The sequence below is a fragment of the Pavona decussata genome, unplaced genomic scaffold (assembly GCF_977016875.1).
Source record: "Pavona decussata unplaced genomic scaffold, jaPavDecu1.1 SCAFFOLD_64, whole genome shotgun sequence".
NCBI classification, from domain to species: domain Eukaryota; kingdom Metazoa; phylum Cnidaria; class Anthozoa; order Scleractinia; family Agariciidae; genus Pavona; species Pavona decussata.
In genome coordinates, this window is record NW_028145484.1 from 6,218,512 (window position 1) to 6,239,747 (window position 21,236).

At 35.9% G+C, this 21,236-nt stretch overlaps 1 protein-coding gene across 4 annotated transcripts in view; it reads left to right on the plus strand.

The window, feature by feature from the left end:
- The window catches only part of LOC146478783 (polycystin-1-like protein 2), a 79,507-nt gene that overhangs the window by 29,364 nt on the left and 28,907 nt on the right, over positions 1-21,236 (plus strand). Inside the window, exon 1 of one of the 4 annotated variants that reach the window (XM_085112391.1) lies at positions 11,733-11,991. The exons of 2 other annotated variants lie outside the window; for them this stretch is intronic. In XM_085112391.1, the coding sequence (XP_084968517.1) occupies positions 11,919-11,991 (73 nt within the window). In that variant the 5' untranslated portion in view covers positions 11,733-11,918. Of the gene's footprint in view, positions 1-11,732; positions 11,992-18,886; positions 19,162-21,236 lie in introns of those variants that run through there. One more of the 4 variants, XM_085112392.1, reaches the window with a different exon arrangement.

The following is a 21,236-nucleotide window of genomic DNA, read 5'->3' on the forward strand; positions in this document are numbered from 1 at the left end:
AGTTCAGTCCAAGGAGGTCTCGATACTTTAGGCAAACTGTCATACCTTCCCCTTATTCATTAAAGTGCCTTGTCCTCAGGAGTATCAGTTCACTTTCTGACGAAACGGATTTTACAGATTTTTAAGATGGAGTTTGATATCTCTCTTACATGAAGCTATGGCCGGGGATGTATTCTTTGAGAAGGGAATATTTTGGTGACAATCCACAGTATGTGGATTCTCCTCTGCCTATAGAGCATTTGAGAGGCCTCGGTGTTCGAGGTGGCATGTTCAAATTTTAACACACTTGTTAATTCGAATCCAATCTAAACTCGTGCGAAAGACGCGCGAACACGCGAACGACACGCGATAACAGGTGTTAGCAACCGCAGACAGCACGCAGGCTCACAAACGCTTTTCCAAAATGGCGAAGTCAAAAGAAAACATACTCTTGCCAGATTTTGATGTCAATTATATTCTAAATGGATTTATGACAGCTTATTTACCTTACATCCTGGAACGTTTTTGGAAACAAAATCGTTGTATTCACATTTTTCATCAGTTGATGACAATGTTGAAATAATCGAGGCATGCAGACGATACGAACAAGCCGGCTAATTGGATTCTATGGTGGCTGTGAGATAAAACGCTAGTTAGGATGGAGCCTGAAGCACTGAGAAGACATGTATGTATCAGCCACTACCAATTTTAGCACTTGCTATGCTTAGTGTGCAATTACTTCAAAGAGATTACCTGTTTCGATAAGCTTTTTGGAGGTAAATATTTGTATGAAAAGAGGGGACACCTAGCCGTTAATAGCTTGGTCAAACTAATCGTAACCCTCGGATATCGCCAATTTTGTCATTGTTATTGTTAGAAAACATTTATTGAACATTCCGTGTCTTTTCATGTTCAGTCAGAAGATTGAAGATTTTTTTTTTTTTGCAACATGAATTTTGATGAAATGGACAAAAATCGTTCAGGTGGTAGTGCATATTTGCATCATACAAACAAACTATTCATTTGCCCAAAAATTTTATTCCGTATTTTGAAGGTTATGATATGCCTCTTCAATCTTATGGTTAAGTTACATCGTTAGGTTGTTGGCCATTAGAGATATTTGGGTACAAAAAAGCCGAATTTGAGGTTCTCGTGAAAATGACTTAAACAGCCTCTTACTTCAGGTTCAGGCAAATAACGAAATCGAATGTACCGATTGAAATTACGCACTGTGCTACAAGAGTGGTCAGTGGGCAAGACAATTCAGTGGGTTTTATTTCCAGATCACAATTATATTTGTCTAACCACTCAATTGAGTTTGACCAATTAATATGCATAAATTTGTGCCAAAATGGCTATTTTTCAGGTTTTACCCATAACTCTGGTAAAATAGAATATTTTGACTTAATGTTTTAACACATGAATATGTTCATGGCACTCAATCTTTCCGCCAAGTTTGAGCCAAATCGGTGATTTGAGTATTATCACCTCCTGCCTGGTCCTATCGTGGACACGCACTTAAATGAAGTGTTTTGAATTATAGCGAAAGGATAAAATATTGAATAACATAGTTTGTTACGGTGGGCTAACTGCAACTTTGCCAACTTTTGTTGACAAGTAGAAAAAAGTAACCATTGCATTGAGCATTAAACATTGTCATTAAAATTCATTTACATGCAAGTTTCAAATAAAAATGAACTGTGGAAATCTCTCGGGTTCCCGGTTTGCTAGCCACCTCTACAAAAAAGCTACCAGCCACCATATTTTTACGCAACTACCTAAAAAAAATTGCGTTTAAATAAGTTTTTAATCCAATAAAAAGTACCTCATTTGACGTGTAACTCATCTCTCAATCCAACACAATATTTCGAACATCGTACCAGTTAGCCGATTGAGTTGGTTCTTTGTTAGGCGCTGTTTTGATACGAGGGCCCATCTTCGCATGCGAGAGATTCGACTTAAACTAACTTCGAATTCATAGTCACAAAATTATTAAAAGAATGAAAACATGTCCTTACTTGGATCTGTTGCTGTTCCATATTATCTTGAAAGCTGCATTTTAAGCAACGACAAAACAAACATAAATTTTTGTATTTCAAAGAAGACGTTAATGTAACAGATGAAGTCTTCCATTCATCAGCAATGATCTTCTAATTAATGTACCACCTTCATTACAAACCACTCACGTGGTTCTCTGCCAGGCAGGAGTCAACCGAGTTTCTTTCAGACGCGAGAACGACAAAACAAGTGGTAAACCACCAGCAAAACGTTCCGGTTTTTATTGACTGAATTAAATAAGAAATTATCCTGGTTGTCTTCCAGCAGATTGTAAAGAAGGAAAAAAAAACTTAAATTGAGTATATTGTGAAACGGCTTTTGAGTAAGAAATTTCTCAACGTTATTAGGGTTCAAATCGGTTCAATTTGTTTGAAGTTTTGCAAAGTCAGCAACTGCGAACAATCAGCTTAGCTAGAATTTTTGACCTTGGTTATTGCTACGTTAAAAATTAGGCATTCTTCCGACACATCAAAACAGTTCACCGGTCTTGGCGGGGTGTCTTTTCTCTCCGGCTAAGGCTTCTTTGGCCTGGATTCTGTTCAATTCATTGAGTTGACTAGATTTTTTAAATAAGCTTCGCTACTATCTAGAATATTTATTCTTTGAATTAAAATGAAATGTAAAAAAAAATTGGTAAGTGCATATGAAACACCACATTTTGTGTAAATATATATTCAGGGACAGTTTGTGTGCATGTTGATTTGGGCTTACGTTGTTTGGGCTGTTGAATTGAACCCATACAGAGCTGGAACAAATGCAAACCACTTCCATTTCCATCCAAACCATCCGCCGCCAAAGATAATTAATACTTGTTCTTTGTAGGGTTATTATTCACAAAAGCGAAGCATTATTTTAACATTTCCATCGATACATGTTTTTTTGCTATTCAAAGTGACACTAGCCTGAATAGGTGATACTGCTCCTTAAAATCTCGCCTTTTTAATGATAAAGAATTTTGATTTCACAGCGTGAATGTGAATTTGGTTACAGTGGAAGTGCACTTAGCTATCCAAGTTAGTCTACAGACATTCCACTCAAGCCAAGCTGTGCAATTAAGAGTTGTAAGTTGATTCTGCTGTCTTTCTATACACCGACCAAGCAAGAAAGACACTCGGTGTCTACGTCTACCTCTTCCTTCTAATTGTTGCACAGCGCCTAACTTATATATTTTAGCCTATGATTATCATTTTGCTGAATGTTAAATTCAAGCAATGTGCATGAAGTGTGTTCGACTCCACAAAAAAAAAAAAAAGAAAAGAAAAAAATGTTTGAGACCATAGACCTCAATACCCAATCGAGGCAGTTCGCGGAAACCGAGCTAGCAATGCAAGCTCCCCTTACAATAGGGGTTTCAGACAAGGCAAGGAATTTTCTTAGAAACCATAAGGGGTTATTTAAATAAAGATACCTCTTAAAGAGAGTAATAAATTAGCGTAGCGTACAAAATAGGAATGTGAGCTTTAGAGAAGCAAACGTACAGGGTACATGTTTTGGCAAATTAGTATTATTATTACTCTCGTAAAGCTGATATTAAGTTGATGTTACACGAGCCGATTGCCAAGGACTAGTTTAGCAGAGCAACGCGATTATTGTTTAGTGTATGTCACACAAAGCGACACTTAGCGAAACATGCAGGGAAAAGCTGACAACAACATGCAAGTTTCTCTGGACGATTTATAGTACAACTAATCTCGTTGCCAGACCACGCCCAACCCTGTTTCAGCAAGTGACAGAGACCTCCTTAGTATATACTTCATGCTTCATTGTCGTGTTCAAGACTTGTGTGGGATGAATATTTGAGAGTTAACATATGAAAAACTCACATTAGATATTTCATAAAATCACCCTCATTTACCACTGCATTCTTCTATTTTGCCCGTGTTCTCCTGCTTACTGTTTCCCATGTTTTCTCTCACTTTGTTGTGGTCGCCTCGTTTTGAAGAGGGCAGCTAATTAGGCTCTGGAGAAGCTGTGTGCAAAGAAACCGACGACGGGAGTTTTGCACAAAGCAACGTGAACAAAGTTTCTGATTTGGTGTTGCTAGTTTTCAAGCAGTGATAAACTGACAGCTGTTCAATATCTTATAGTTTTGTGTTTTTATGCTAATTTGCTGGGCAAAGATCGTTACTAATTATAGTCGTCTGCTGGAGCGTTATCAACAGGGTCAAATTTAAATTGAAGTCTGAGAATGTTGTTTGTTATGGAAATTATTTTGTTTAATGATTAATAACAAACAGGTGACTTTCGAAATGTATTTTTTTAATACATGAAAAACAAAAAGTAAAACTATGACCGTCAAAACATGTGAAGTCGTAAAACATTGATATTAACAAAGTAACTTTTTCACTCTTAGGGCTGATTGAGATATTATACATAAAATAATGCTCCAGGTGAACCGACCGGCCAAAGAGATGATAGAAAGCCAAGGGGGCACCTAGCGCCGAGTTGGCTACGTTAAACCATCCCATATCCAACAAGTGCAAGTGGAATAATTGTTTCACTAAAAGAAACCAAATATATTCCCTTTAGAGGATATTGCGTTTCACGACAATCTCATTGGTTCTCTAGTCAAGACATATCAGAAAATAAACAAAAAATAAATAAATAAAGTCAAGTACAGTTTCTAATGATTGTTTCCTTCATTTTTCTCGCGATAATTTGTATATTATTATGTGGTTGATTATGCAATCAACAAAGTCTTTAGTCAGTCTCATCGTACATGAAGTCATGTGGGTTCATGTACGACTCGAGTTTGTTGAACAATTGTTTCAGAAATATCTGCTTCAAGCGAAATCGTCATGAAATTTGCAGTTTTGAATATTTTCTGAGATTTTGGAAGAAACAGACATTTGTCTTATAATCCTGTCATTATTTCCAATTTGCCAAATGTAACCAATTTCCAAAATAGATCTCTCAACTATTTACTAAATTAGACAGATATCCACTCTTTCCTGAATTAAAATATCTATATTCTGACCGGCTTTCTGACCAATAATTGGTTTATCAACAGAGTTTTGTGCTTATCAGTCTTTCTTATTGTACTCGAGCTAATGGTTGCAATTTCGTAGTTCACAAAGCAGGGAAGATACCTGTAATTCTTCAGGTTGCAAAGAAATTAAATACGATACCCTGTAAGCGAAATTAAGACGGAAACATCGTCTTGCAATTCAGAAGTAGGCTAATAGGTACATTTGTACACTTTTTTTGGATTAAGGCATGTATCGAGAGGTTTATCTTTGTTCAATATTCTTGTAATCCTTCTCCTCCTCCGCTCCTTCCTCCTCTTCATCATCATCATCATCATCATTATTATAATATGGTAACAGAGTTCTCAACTGGATGCTAAAAATTAGTAAAAAGCTGTACAGGGCGCACAGCGTAACCTGTGAGCCCAGGAGTTATTATTATTATTATTATTATTATTATTATTATTATTATTATTATTATTATTCTAAACAATATATAAAAAAATAATAGCGTAAATGATAAATACAAAGGAACGGTAAAAACGATAAAAGGTATTTAAAAGGTATTTAAAAGTGAAATAATTAAACAAATAACTTCGCGCGGATCGAGTCGCATTGTTTGTTCAGTTTCGGCTTTAGGTCGCGATAAACAACATCTCGAAGATCAAGCAGTCGAGTTTGCTCTGACACTTTCTCAGGATTCTGAAGTTGCTTTTAATGGTCTCTGGATCCTGTCCATGCTCGTCCTTTACATGATTGCCAATTGCGGTGCTGTTTATCCGATGTGGTAGTTCTGGGCCAGTTGGAAAAGAAAGGTTGAACGTGAATATGAAATTCTCAAGCTCTTGGATAAAACTTGGATAAAATAAATAGTAAATAATTGTAGTTTATTTACCAAAGTTTTTTGTCTCGGGATATTTAATTAGTGGCAGTACCCTAAAGAAGGCTTTTCATTATGACTGACGTTAAAAGGTATTTAAGGGATTTCGCAACTGAAAGGTTTGGCATTTCGATCAAAACAAATGAGCCTTTCGCGCCAAGCAGCCAGACGGTACATTTTCATGTAACAATAAATCTTGATTAAATGTCAAAAACAATCAGATATGTCGTGAAAATTCTGTAAATATTTTTTAATTATTTATCGCTTTCTTCACGTTATTTTCCGAGGATCTAGTCATCTATGTCATATTTTGAGAGTAGTGTGATTTTCTGAGGTAAATGAATTTCATTTAAGATCACATTTCACTTGTTTCAAGCCAAGGAACACAACAAATCCAGTACTGAAAACAGTACCTTTTGGTGTAACTTGTCGTTCTTTTCATACGAGAATAGGCCTTAATTATGGATTTTGAAAACACTTTTTAATATTTAATTTTCAATTAACAAACTGAAAATGTGTTATCTGCACTTCTTGAAAAGCGCATCTTCTTGGTTTCTGACCGATCCTTCCGCCAAAAGAGATAATTGCGTCGCTAGGAAAAGGTTTCGTAAGATCACACTTGCGTCTTAGTTGAGCGACAAAGTTTTTTCATATGGTAATTATTAATCATAACATCTATGGAATAAAAATAAATGACATCTCACTCACCAGAGGCCAAGCGTGTTACGAGAAGCTTTGTGTTAAAATACAATATACCTTTTTTGTAAGATAGCTGAAAAGTACGAAAGGAAAGTACTTCTCGGTGGATTTCTGTTGAATAGCGACATTAAACAGTTTTGTTCCGGTGTTAAGTTCGAAGCGCAGGCATTACCTTTATCGAGTTACTGTCTTTAGCGCCGACAACTTACTTCCAACTCTTCTTCTTCTTAAACGCTTCATGTCATCTTTTTGCCAAATGTTGTGTGATAGCCTGAAAGCGATCATGATATACCCTGCGCATACCACCCGTAAGCATATATGCTGTAAATACACTGTTAAACTATACCTTGCTTGAGGATTCTGGCCTCAGAAGTGCAAATAAGTGGCGATCTGTATGCGGGACGGCCACTTGGAAAGATCTCAGAGGTGCTACTACTGAGTAGTTTCAAAATGTGCGAGAAAGTGATATAATACTTGTAGTACTGCCGTGAGTGTTTTTTTGTCTGAGTGTGTGTGTGTATGGAGGTTTCTGGACAGTCACCATGAACCAAGTTCTCGTTCGTTAGAATGGTTAAATAAACAATTTTGCTAAGGACGTCAAACAAATATATTGCTTAGAGATTGTTGAAATGATCTACTGGTACATTGTAGTATTATGCCTAGGTACAAGAATCCACTTACCCTCTCTACGATCAGCAAAAGTTCGTTCAGCATTCGTCCTTCGTCTGAGTATTAATAAAAACTTTTCGTCTCACTAATTGGCGTACGAGGGCTTTTGTTTACTTCAATTTTGCCTTAATCGAAAGCATGCTAATTAGAGCCTTTTTTGACTAAACAACACGTACCTGTTTAATTGAAAGGTTTGTTACTCGTATTACAATTTTGGACACTGATATTTCAAAATTGCATTAAAATACAGTATTATTATCAACTTAGAGTGTCGAGAAGTTTAAAGAAGTCAAATGTGTATAATTGTGGGATTTCGATAATGTGTGTTAGTTACGGTAAAAATAATAGCATATTCCTGTGAGACAAGGTGACATGTGTAATTGAATTTATAGCTTTACTGATCGGTGTATTCGTTTTCTGTTCTTATGTCATTCATCGACGCAGTCTTTGCCAAAACTTGGCTGTCAAAGATTTTTATTAAAAATGGGCAACCTTTACCAAGTAAAAAAGTAGCTGTAGAATATAAATAAAATAACTTTTTTGATAAATTGAACACTTCTTTTTGTGAGTGTAAAATTGACTTATATTTTTAAAAAGGTGTTTTCAAAAGCAAATTACTTTCTCATTTCATGTTAATTAGTCTTTTAGCAACCAACTAGAGTGACATTTAAGAAAATTAGTGTATTTATGAAAAGGGGGCTCAATGGATTTTGTTGTTGAAATTTTAAAACCAGAAATACAGTCACTGTACTACGCAATAAAGTATAATTTTATTCTATAATTTAAATCAAGATGTTAAAATAATGTTTAAAGGGAACCAGTATTTAATACGGACAGTTTCATGAGTAAACCATTAACATTTAAAATTATACGTTGTTAAGGAAGAAATTTCGGTTGGACTCATTACCCTGATCGATTGATTGATGTTCATTATCCTGATAATTGCAAAGACGACAGATAATATGTATTTCGCTATGCCCGGCTTTTAACCTTGAAGTTCGTTGCCGAGATAGGTGGAGTATTTGTGATTGGCAGCGGTTGCATGTTTTCCCGCGCTTAACACTTGTCACGTGTTTCCAACGCTAGTTACCGGTACATTTCACACCAGTTACAGCGTTTACGTTCGGAACTGTGATTGGTTCAAGTCATTATTGACGTTTTTCTGTTATTTTCTTTGTGATTTAGGTCTTTAGGTCCTCGACAGACTAGGAAGAAAGTTTTCTTCAAATATTTGTATTCAATAACTAAAAATGAGTTCACAGTTGTTAGTGCTTGGTAGCGTCTTTCCATACACTAGATGCCAAAATTTATCGCTAACGGATATTTTATGCGATAGGCTCGAAACTGGCATTTGCTGTGTGTAAAAGTGCGAACGCATGGGGAAGACAAAAAAGAAGACAAAGTAGAATGAGATCTGTACCGAGGAATGTGTACTGAAGAAGGTGAATCAGAGGAGGATAAATCAGTGAGACTTGTGACAAATCTATCTGAAACAAAAAGAAAAGAGTCTTGTCATGTTCAATAAAATCTCCTTTTTGCCAAATCAGTGAAATTTTCGAAACAGGTGACAACAAGCTTTGATAATCGCATAGTTGTCATTAGCTCTCTCACAGACTTAGAAAACCGAGCTGCCGCGTTTGTTATCGACAAGTATAGTAGTTTTCCTTTTGAAAAGAAAAACTATTTTGTTGTCAGGTAAACTAAATTGTTAAAAGTTTTTTTCTATGAATATCTTGCTTCACACATTGGCTTTTTGTCATCGACAAACTTTCATGACCAAGGTAGTAGTTTACAATTGGCGCAGTCTGTCAAGGAGTCACGTAACAGGTATGAATTTAAAATTCGACGATCATACTTGAAATAAATCAAAGTCGCGTTCTGTGATCTAAACATCTCGATTTTTTAACACAATCGTGGGAACGTACCCATAGAAGCTCAAAACGCCGTTGATGGTTTTCTTTAAATTTTTGAACGCAGTTTGAAGTAATTTGGAAAAGCTGTTCATGTTCAAAGACCCCTGGCGGTTATGTTTTTTGATATAGATGATCAAACTAGGGCAGGTTTAACGACAGAAATTAAAACGTTTTTTAAAGAAAAGAGGACAAAACAACTTAGAAAGTATCCCAGAGTTTGAATATTTGAAACTACTTTTAGTTCAAATTTCTCAGCGTTTTAAATAATGCAGTGGATAATTTTTTGCTGGCTGAGTTTTTTTAACTGACTTCTCAAAGAATAATTTTCCTGCAATAAAGTGGAACAATATTGTTTACAATTGGAGTGATCCGTTTGATGATTCATAGTTTAGACAGCAGAATTGAAAAAGGGAAAATTATCGAAAACTTTAGTTTGCAGAATACTGGTATTCAAATTAGGTCAATAATAACGAACAGAACCGCCCAAGCTTGAGTTTAAATTGTCAATCCGTAGGATTTCATCCACGGAACATAATTAGGAGTCAAGAAATGTGCTTCTGTTGGTACATAATTATTTATTTTTTAATCCTTTCTTCATTATTGATTATTGCGGTAGCAATATTATTGTAAGGACAGATCACTGCCGGTTTCTTAATAAACTGACTTATATGAGAACGACTTCTTTGATGATAATCAAAATTATCTCTGGCGAACATTTTATAACAGCAGATCATAGCACTTTCTATGCACCTTTACTGGTAATTGTCGTTTAATGCTTTAAAGCTAAATTGGAACTGAGAATATGTTTTATTGGTCTCAAAGGGGACACTTTTGCCTTTTTGGGAACGTAATAGTTAGCATGGGGCCAGTCTATTGTTTCTACAAGAAAATATTATATTTGTATCAGACTGACCATTCAGAGCTTAGCTAGCATTTTTGTGCAAAAAAAAATCTCGATTAATTATTCACTTTGATAGTTTTTTTTAGAACACCTCGTCTGATCGTGGTTTTAAGAGTTGTAGACTTTGTAGTCAATATGAAAGCCCCATGCCGTGAAGCAAATTTCTTCCAAACAAAATATATAAAACATAAGGTTTTGAATACATGTACTCAAAGATTCGTCATTGATTTTCAGTAATACTTTATTTCGTGCCTAACCTTTTCTGTGTTCATTTTTATATTTTCTTTTAAAGTAGATTTTGTATTGTCCAAGTGTTTAAGAATGGCGCCATCGGGTCTTGCCTCCCACGTTTGAAAAGTCTTTATCATTTGAATATCATTTTTAAATTTAGATTAATTTTAGAATTGATACTATGATCTGTTTTCAGTGAATCTTTGGCTAGTTGGAGAACAAGCTTGCTTATGTTATTAATTTCTCTGGCTGCAACTGATACGTAGCTTGCATTGTCGTTAGTTTTTCCACGTCACGTTTTCTGCCATTCCGGCATTTGTTCTAACGAGCAGTTAGTTTTAATAATCATAGGTATCAACTTTTAGATTTAAAAATCGTTCCTTAGTTACTGACAATGGTGGCGAAATCCTTTCACAAACTGCCTGGCTAATATAATTACACCGGCTTTACCTCTTCATTGTATAGACACTGTTATCTAATCTGTTATTGCTTGTGTGTTTATTACAACCCTCTGCATCGTAGGAGTACAACTGTTTGGACAAATTTGAAATTCTTTTTTTTGTCTAACACACACCGGGGGACGGTTAAATTGCTGTAAATATTGTTACATTTTTTAGACCATGTTTAAGACTTCAAAAGAAGGCCTAATATGAAGGAATGAGATAATTAGTTTCATGTCAGATTCATGGAGAGACGGTTTTTATTTTCCTGTAAAAAAAGTTGAATAATTTTTTAGAGCCTGAAGATAAATCTTTAGGGATTCCGAACTTTTTCGGAAGTAAATTATTGCCAATTACCGCTACATCTGTGTAAAAATAACGCTTACAATTACCCGGGGTCGCTCCGCAAATATAAACAACTTGTGTTCTTTCTTCCACGCCAATGATATCAATCTCAATTTCTTTAAGAATCATAAACTTAATTAGCGCAAAATGCATAAGAAAAGAGCCCTGACGTAATTGTCATAAAAAATACAGTGGTACATGCTGAAAAACCTTGAACGTGTTTTCACATGGGAACATTCTGGAACTGAACTGTTGAAATTTAAACGGTTCACTGGAGAAAAAAACTGTTTTGTCTTGACAATCATTTCTTGAAAATTGTCATTAAAATTTAACTTTTCTCCCACGAGGGTTAACTATACCATAGCGAGACGGAGTTTCGCCATCACATTATTTACAGAAAGGAAGGATTTGAATGAACTCAGAAAGATTAAATTAGGGAGCTTTTTTGTGTTTGGTACAATTTTTTCATTGACAGGATTGTCGGCTTTAAGTGCTCTGTTATGACCAAAACGATTTGATTTACAATATAAAAGCCAATGATAAAAGATTGCTGGTGTCGTGTTATTAAAATTAGCCCATTGATTTGTTTGCCTCCAACGCAGCACGGCAACTTGGGATTAGCATAAATATCTACAGGTATAGATATAATATGAACACACACGGAAAAGTTGCTTAAAGTCGCGAGCTCTCTCTCTCCGGGGAGCTATATACTTGTCAGCCCACTAAAATCAACAGAATTCGATCATCCTTAAGGCGACACTGTAGCTTCATAGACCTTCCGAAAGAACATCTCCGAGGAAACAAGACGTATTGCTGGGTATACAAGATGACATAGCAATGCATTTTGTTCTTGCGTGCTTTGTTTTCTCCCTCGTGAAAAGGAGTTTGCAACACAACCCTTCTGTTGAAGGTTTGCTCCACTTTTACTTGTTTCAGTTTTCATCGATTTTTCAGATATTTTCTTCTCTTATACAATCACATGCATATGTTTACTGTAGTTAAAGACAGCTAAATTCGTCCAGTGAACTTTCCCTGTATGTCGCCCATCCGAATGACCAGATAACGATATATTCTCGTCTAAGAGTAACAACTTGATGTTGCCTTGTAAGAACGTTTAAACCTTTCGCTTCTGGTGACAGTTTTGGCCACAACAGGTCGAGCTCTAGAAAACAAACAATACGTTAAAACTGTATCAAATCTTATTAATGCTTAAAGACAGGAAAATTAATACCTATTACATTGTTGCTTTCATCAGTATCGTACAATGAATTTTCGCTCTGAAAATCATTATGAAACACTACACTTTGGGGCAAATTTTTCAAGCAATTTCTCTTTATTTTGTTTGGTTGCTTGCCAACAAGCGGCATTTTGTAATTGTGTTTTAAATTCTGGTAGATTTATCTGGGACAGCTCTCACTTTGACGCAATAAAATGCGGATAAATTGCTCAACAATAAAGTAATTCTTAGACGGTAAGGAACTGCTTCGTTTTCGCTTTAAGGCTTTATAAACTCAGTTTTAAAGTGTCAAGAACCAATTATGACATTATAAGAAAAGAAACAACTTCACGATGCTGAGACATTTTTTAAGAACACATTTATTGGTAGATGGGCTCCATTAATGTTACGTTTACTTTTGATTTGTAGTTTATGCAGTAAAAACAAATATTATATCAAATTGCTCATGCGTAAAACCTAATTTCTATGTGAAAGTTGCATGCTGAGCTGGTTTGATGGGAATATGAAATAACAGAGTATTTTGATATGGTTTTGAATAGCGATCACGTTTCGAGTCGACTAATTTTCTTTGGATAATATTGAGTTTATCTGTAATACCTCATGTTTTGAAAGACAACCCAAAATCTTTTGAGGAATCTCTCCTGACTCTGCGATCATTGCCGCATATTGCAATCAATATTTTACAGTTGTAGGCAAACAATTGAATACTTGTTGTAGTAAGTACGTCATGCTGTTGCAAGATAAAACAAACGGAGCCTGTGTCTCTAAAAGAATTCATTTGACTGTTGTTTTTTTTTCTTTAAAGTTTTCATTAATTCCTTATCGCAATTTAATTTCAAAACGCGAGAAAAATGATAAAATACAATTTAGCTTTTAATTTCGATTTCCACGTTATTGCTAGAAGCAGATCGTGTTGCCACCCACGGATAGAAAAAAGTAAATCGAGGCGGGTGGTAAAAGAAAAATTGATTGCTTTGCAATAAAGTTTTCAGGGAAAAACTAGCTGCTGTAGTTAATACCTGAATAGAAATAAAACGTATCTTTTTGTGTCGTATTTTGCAGTAACATCGTATTTCTTATATTACTGGTTTCGTAATTTGAACTTCAAAGTAGACGTTACATAACTTTACAAGAGTGAGAGCCATCTTGAAAGATGATAATAGTAATAACAATAATAAGTTTTACAACGTCGAGTATAATATTTCATGATATATTATAATTTGCGGCAGCTCGATTTTTTTATAAGGGGGGGGGGGGGGGGAGATGGCGAGATGGAGTTTTGACAAATTTGCTAATAGAGTCTAACGATCGCCCCTATAAGCTGATAGTGAAAGCCTCTAAGATCTCCTTCTAATATCACTAGTTAATCAAGCATGAGCGGTGACGTAAATGCAGAGATAATGCAATGATATAATGCGCATGTCTTTTATTACAGAAGATTAATGATATCAAGGTGAAGAGAGAATTCAAAGGTTGAATCATAGGACGTACGGTATTGCTTGAAATCTTTGTGTTATCTATTTTTTGTGTCAGGCTCAAAACATTTATCACCAATAAAAATTACGAGCCGTGTTTACTGAGGGTGCTTCAATAAAGGTGATGGCAAGTGGTTGTAGAATTATGCATGATTTTGGACGGAGCATAAGGTATCGTCTTTGAAATCCAAGGGACTTCTTGTTTAAAGTTTCAATTCGGTTCCATCCTAGCCGCCAGTAGCCAAAGATAGATATATGCATATATATTTCGAAGAAAATATCAAGTGATTCTCTGAAAGGAAAAACAAACACAATCAAATTTTAGTGTTTATTCCGAGAAATAGACGGAGAACCACTTTTTTCAACCTACAAAACGCTTGTTTAGCCAAAGACAATTCTTTATAATTTGAGAGGTTTGGTAGCGTATATTTTTTGTTTTGAACAAAACTGGCCATTATTTTGCGTTTTATTTTGATTTCACGGCCTTTAATTTAGCTGATTTTTGGTAGCTGTAAAAGTACGTGACATGGGTCCTTGAATGACTGGGAGATTGCCACCATTGCGATAGGAACATATCTCATTTGTAGAATGGAAATGTGTGGAGGATAAATCTAATACAATTGACATAAACTGATGCTTCCTGTTGTTAAGTGTAACGATAAGATTTTAACATTAATATTTAACGTAACTGGAAAGATATTATTACACGTTCTACACGCTTTTTTAGTGGAAATGTCTCTTAGGTCAACTGCAGGTTTGTCGGATAGGTGGAAAAAACTGTCCAGTTATGCTGAAATTGTTGAGCACTGATATTTTTGCTTTCAAGGGAAAAAATCAAGAAAAGTGTCGCTATTATGTTGTGCGTGTTCAAAACATTACCCAAAACCTTTAAAAGCACGCGATTTCTGATTGCATTGCCATTGTCTTCAGGAAAGTCATCTGTTTGCGATTCGAAATTGATAAAACAAACTAAAGTCGTCGACTGGCCACCTTTTTAAAAGATGGCCCGAGAGTGTTGGATTTTCCTTATTACTGGAAAAAGAGTTATAACCGGAATTACGTTGTTTTATAACATTTCTAGATTTATGCTCCAAATTCAAATTTTCGTGTTACAGGGGCTCTAAATTTCGGATTTTATGAGATCGTTATCAGTATTGTTATTGTAGAATAAGGGCAATTGAACAGATCCTTAATGTGCACTTGGTTTACCATTGATTGGTCACTCTTAGGAAACAGTTGTCATGGTGCGCACCGGTAATGGTACAGTTATTTTATTTTATAAATGAACCATAAATCTCCATGTTGAATCAAATTTGCTGTCATCTACCCATGACTATTCATCACTGCTCGGCTTGCAGAAAATTGTTGAATGCCAACAAATATATCTGCCGGTAATTATCGGGCGGTTTTTTTTTGTTTGTTATTGCGTTTTCGGTTCGCGTGTATTAGTTCCCAAGAAAACGTGTCCATAAAGAAGCGGTTTTAATAGTGTTTAAGTGTGTTCGCCCAAAAGGGGCCTCTTGAAACTGCTAATAAGACCTGCTAGAACTTCAATTGTAGCAGATGGAATTATTAGAAAATCTAACTATTCGCCCCATTTCGCGCTTAGCCAGCTTTCTGTAAATGTATCCTTTGATATCAGGATAGAAGCATGATGTGAGTTTTATGCCTCACACATTCACTACTCCACTTTCTTCAACTTAAACTTTATAAGATTCATGTTTTAGAGAAATAGACCGGTCAAGTCTTCATCCGTACACGTGTCCACTGCATTTGATTTAACTAATGCAAATGGTTTAACACCTCCAATGTTTACCATGCGTGATTAGCATAAGTATATATTTGATGGCGGAGGCGTAAATGTATTTTTGCTGACTGAAAGACTTCCAGATTTACTCTTCTATTAGATAGAACTGAGTTGCAGAACATTGCAATTTTTCATAATGGCAGATTTTGCTTTGGCTTGTTTCGTTGTCCTGTTCGCAGAAAGGACTTTGCAGCACAGTATTAACCCAAAAGGTTTGGTCGACTTTTTGTTGACTTTTACTTTAAATTATTATGTATAATAATAATGTTTTTCATATCTGAGTCAAACGCGTATAACCCTATTGTTTTTTATAGTTCATTTGTTAAATGGAATGGGAATATATGAAAATATCATACATGTGAATTGCGAATGAACGATTTATTACATGGAATGGAAATATATGAAAATATCATACATGTGAATTGCGGATGAACGATTTATTACAGGAATCCATCGCAATTATGTAGGCACCTTAGTAGTTTAGGCAGGGTCTTGGGCTCGAATCCTGGTTAAGCCTGTATTTTATTTTTTCGCTAAGTTCAGTTTTGCAAAACCGTCATGTCTTTGGTGTATGAAATCGGTCGTCTGCGGATGACATTTATCGTACTTCATGTATTTCATTTATTTATCTTCTATGGGGATATTACGAACTCAACCGCAAAATACTGATCACTCCCAATGAGCTTGATAGCTCAGTTGGTAGAGTAGTGCTCAGGTATCACACAAGTCATGGTTTCGAATCCCGTTCATTCCTGGATGTTTTCAGGCTTTCTTTTCGAAGCTGCGTATGTAACCGCAATGAATGGCCTTCCAGTACTAACTCACTTGTTTGAGTTCGTTTCAATTATGTTATTATCTATCTCTTTGCACCGAAGCATGCCAAATGAATATGTGTTCTGAAGTCAGGCAAGCAAAACTGAGTTCTTCCCGTGAATGTTGCTTGAGCAAGTGGACGTCGACATAAATAATTACGCATTATCACCGCTATGTTTTATTAGAATTCAAAAATATAATGGTTACAATTGCTATCTTTGTTCAAAGCTGTCGACAGTTAGCTTGGACTGCACTTTTGCGGGCTCCCGAAAAAAAACAACATCAACAACAAAAACAACAACAACGACGACAACATAAAAACAAGCAAACCTGGGACAATACAAATCTCCATCATGGCCGTGTTTTTTGAGTAAACGATCATCAAATATTTGTCCTTCGATCATATAGTGTTCTCGGTTAACGTTTGTTTGAAGAACAGGGGTTTTGTGATAAACAATCGGGTACACTTCTTTGTTATACATATTCAAATGTAAGTGAGATGCATCAAAGTATTAGCTTACCTCCGTTTTAAAACCATTGAGCTCTAGTCCTCGTCAAAATGTCACAAAACGTCAAAAAAGCTTTTAAGCTTTCAAAAAGACGTCATTGTGTAAGGACAGTAACAACAACCAAACGTACTGGCAGCAGGTGCTGGTGGAGTATACTCGAAATCCTTGCTAGGGGGGGAGGGGTCGGGGATAAATTGCGACATTAGAATGAGTTCAATCAGTTTCCAGATGCGACGGTCATGAACCTCTGTGAAATGATTAATTCACTATGAAACCTTGATAGTTGGTCTCCAAAAACCCTCCAAATTCAAAATGCCAGTGCCATCTCCGCACGTGGAATTTTCCTGAGATTTAATCTGAGTCTTTGTGAGCTTTCTACAGTGCGAAGGAGGAAACATTTTGTCTTACCTTGGCCTTGATACAGGGGCGGTTAAGTGTCAACGTCCACTCCGATCTGGACTAGTGATTGCCAGTTGTAGTTAAGTGTACGTAACGGATGTCCGTGCGATTAAACGTGATGTGAGGATCTTTGTTCTTGTTATTTACTTCTTGTGTAATACTACCCGCGGGGACGTTATTTTGTGCCTTGATGTTAAGTATTCCTTTTAGCCCGCATGACGCAGTGATCTCTTGCTTTCATGAGGGTTTTGGTTATGTAAAATACTTCAACAGATTTCATGATGATTTTTGCTCTAGTATACTTTTATAATCGGCAAGTTAATAGCATGTTTTATACAGTGCGCAAAAGAAAAAGGAACATAAGATTTAGGAAGCCTGATTGTCACGAGTTTGCATTTTACTTCCTGTTTCTACTATTTTGGAACCTAGAATAACCTGCAGGCTTGTGAGTTGTATGGATCGGTATTTGATTCGCATAGCTTTATATTCCCGTTTTTATAGAGATCGTTGTTTTTTCAATTTTTATTCATTCCAAATGCTTGTGCTTTTAGCCGAACTAATTACGGAGATCCTAATGCTCTATGTAAATTTGCACATCTAGTTCTACAAAATGTCCCAGCTTTGACTTAATTCTGTTATCCAAGGCGATGGTCTGCTGTCGTTGATTTTAAGACGCCGAAAAGTAAGACAGCAGGTGTAAAACATGCCTTTTTTTCTATCTGTAGTTTTATACGAAAAGTCGCTTAGATATCGACTTTAAAATCATTCCGACTGTAATCATACTTGTTCGACGAATTCGGACGAGCTGGGCAACGCTGAAGGGCAACATTTTGTTAGGAAAAATATCAACTTTTTTTCATGATCACCGGAATTACACGCACACACAAAAAAATATATATTTGTAATATTCCTGCAACCTGATTGGTGGAAAAATAAACAACTTCAAATTGGTTGAAATTGCGTTTGGAGAAATCACGCAGGTTTCATTGTCGCTCAACGTTTCAACAAATTTTGATGCGTTGAGTAATTTATCCTCTAAAGTTAAATTTAGAGCGCATAAGCCAGACATTTTCGCCGCACGTTTTGCGTTTTTTTTAAAAATGAAATCAGACTTCTCGTAGGCAGCTGAAATAGTGTTATTGCGTTTTATTGAGCCATTAATTATAAAGTTGGATTTCTTTTGCTTTCAACTGTCAACTGCAAAGTTAGTGTCGTGTTGTTTGATTTACAATGAACAGTCAAGGGAAAACATGCATGCCATTTATATTTTTTTCTTGGCATTTCTTTGTTACTTTCGCCGAAATGAACGGTGCTGTGGTTTTTCATGCATGTGTGTTTACATTTCCAGCTATTGAAAAGGGCATTTTGAAACAAATAGAACATTGTAGATTGTAAGAATTTAAAATTAACTTTAACACATAGAACTCACTGGAAAATTAAATACCCATCGTTTTTTTCATTCATTTATCATTTTGCGCACGCGCCTTTTGGTGTTAGGGACGTTTAGAGTGAAAATTTACGTCACGTGTACTCATTAATATGCTTCTTTTGAGCAATAGATAAATTCTATCTTCGTAATTTGTGAATAGATAAGGTTTTGCTCAGTGGTACTAGAGGCACTTGTGTTCAAATGACCAAATATTCACATTACTAGTAACAAGCTGGCACCGGTAGAGAATTTCCCCGAACGTTTAACAAAGGTTCTTCACAGCTGGTTTTCTGGTGAAATTTTGCTGTACATGCTTGCTAAGTAACTCATCGATTCCTGTCGAGATGTGGCTTATAGTGATCTTCTTTATTCCGGCTCATTGCCACTACTTCAGCCAGACCAGTGACCAAGGTATTTGAACATTTCACTATTTGCACTTCTAATTCAATGAACAGTACAATGTGAACATCTCTCATTCGGTTAACTTCTTGCCAGTTTCGTCATTTGAAAAAACTCAAAGATCACTCAGGTCAAATAAGGCTATTGTTATATTTGTCAATGTACTCTGTCTTCTATAATCCATTTCATGCGAGAATGAAAGAATTACCATGGATATAGCTTTTCTGGCAGATTTTATTCCTTCGTGGGATTCTTCCGACGGTACCAAACATATTGGTCGATAAATTGTTATGTTTACCGAGTTCCCTGTCGCGCGTTTTACCGCAAACGTCAGGCGCTTTTTATTAACAAGTTTATGTCGGTCACTGTGATTACCAAGTATCGTTTACGTTTGCTAGTATATCATGTATACAATTTAAACACAAACAATTATGAAACAAAAACTGAAAGTTTTCTGTTGTCGTAGAATTTATGACTGAAGGCAATTTGAATATTTTGTTCACTTTTTCTCATAGAAAACTCTCGGTCTTTTTTTATGCCATTGAATGTATTATTCATTTCATTCGTCTCTTTGTATTAGTTTAAATTGCTCAGCCGGGAAAGAAACTCCTGCTCACCAAGCGGAAACGCGCGAGTGGTAAACGTGACCATCTAATCTTGTATCTTCAACATCTCTTATATTTCTTTTTTTTTTTTTACTTAATCCTCACGAAAGGGATGATTGTAAAACTGTTCTTTACCGTCCATTAATATCTAGTGTTTTTTTCTTTTAAATTGTTTTCTCTTAATAAGGTAAGGTTCTTTAATGTGAATTTTCTCGTTGATAAGAAATATATTTTATTTAGTGCCAGAGAGAGAGAAACAGACAGTGAGCACGGCGGTCAGTATCAGATAACCTATAGACCGTTGATAAAGAGGTCAGCCAAACTGAATAACATCGAATAACATACGTTCTCGTTACGTACACAGCCCAGCAGTTATTTAAATAAACAAAAGCGCTCTTAAGTCAACAGAGGTGCGAAAAATAATAATAACAGTTGTGATGCTGAGTGCTAATTTCTGTTGTAATAAACAGCGGCGTTAAATTCAAGCGACGTTTCGATCTCTGGGACATTCACTTTAGAGTCGGTTCAAATAAAACGAAAAGTTTATATACTTATTTTATTCGAGCCGTTTGGTCTTTTCGAGGTAAATAAAAAACTGTTCGAGTTGATTGAGTTCGAGCTCTGGGGAGTAAATTACTGTAATAGGGTGAAACCGTGGAAACTGCGTATGGTACGATAATGGTATGACCTTAGGCGACAACAGTTCACTACCGAAGGTATTGTTCTGCTGACAAAAACTGCAAATGTTGACTTTAAAATGAGATAGAAAAATGATAACATAGGAAAAATGAGAGAAGTAAAAATATATCAAAAGAAGAAGACTAACACCACCTGCATGGGCGATACTTAGGCGATACTTTATGCCGGTTTTAAATTAGAAGCCTTCGTTTTTAATTGCATTTGGTCGATCTTAATAAAATTGTAATGTGTTTCTTCGTTAAACTATGCCGGATTGAAGTACAATTGATTTCAGACTTCAGGGTTTTTTTTTTTTTTTTGGCCTATTTTAGGTTGAAGGGCTTCTTCTACAACTACTACACATTGTGAAAAGAGCATGCACCATTTTAAATAATTCTGAATGACTGGACTTTTGCACCCAGTCCTTCAAATTGGCGTTGGGCGGTGCATCTCCCTTACGTTATGCCGGCCAGCACTGGGAAATGGAAAGTTCCTTTTTTTATTTTGTGTCAAGTTCATTGAATGACGTTTAGCAGCAATAGTAACGTCGAGAAAAACAAAAATAAAGGAAATAAAGAGACTCGGGGAAAGGACGGATTGTCCCGATAACGAATTGTTTGCTTTTCTCAGAAGGAGCGAAAGTCCAAATAATTAACTACCATTTTCTTTGAGTTTATAGCTAAGCCTTAGCTTAAGGTGGATGTGACGGCTCATTCTTGTCGACATGCTTTTGTTAAACTCGACGAAATATCGTCAGTCGACGACAGCACATTTCCTAATTGTTATCGATGGTGAATTAGTCGC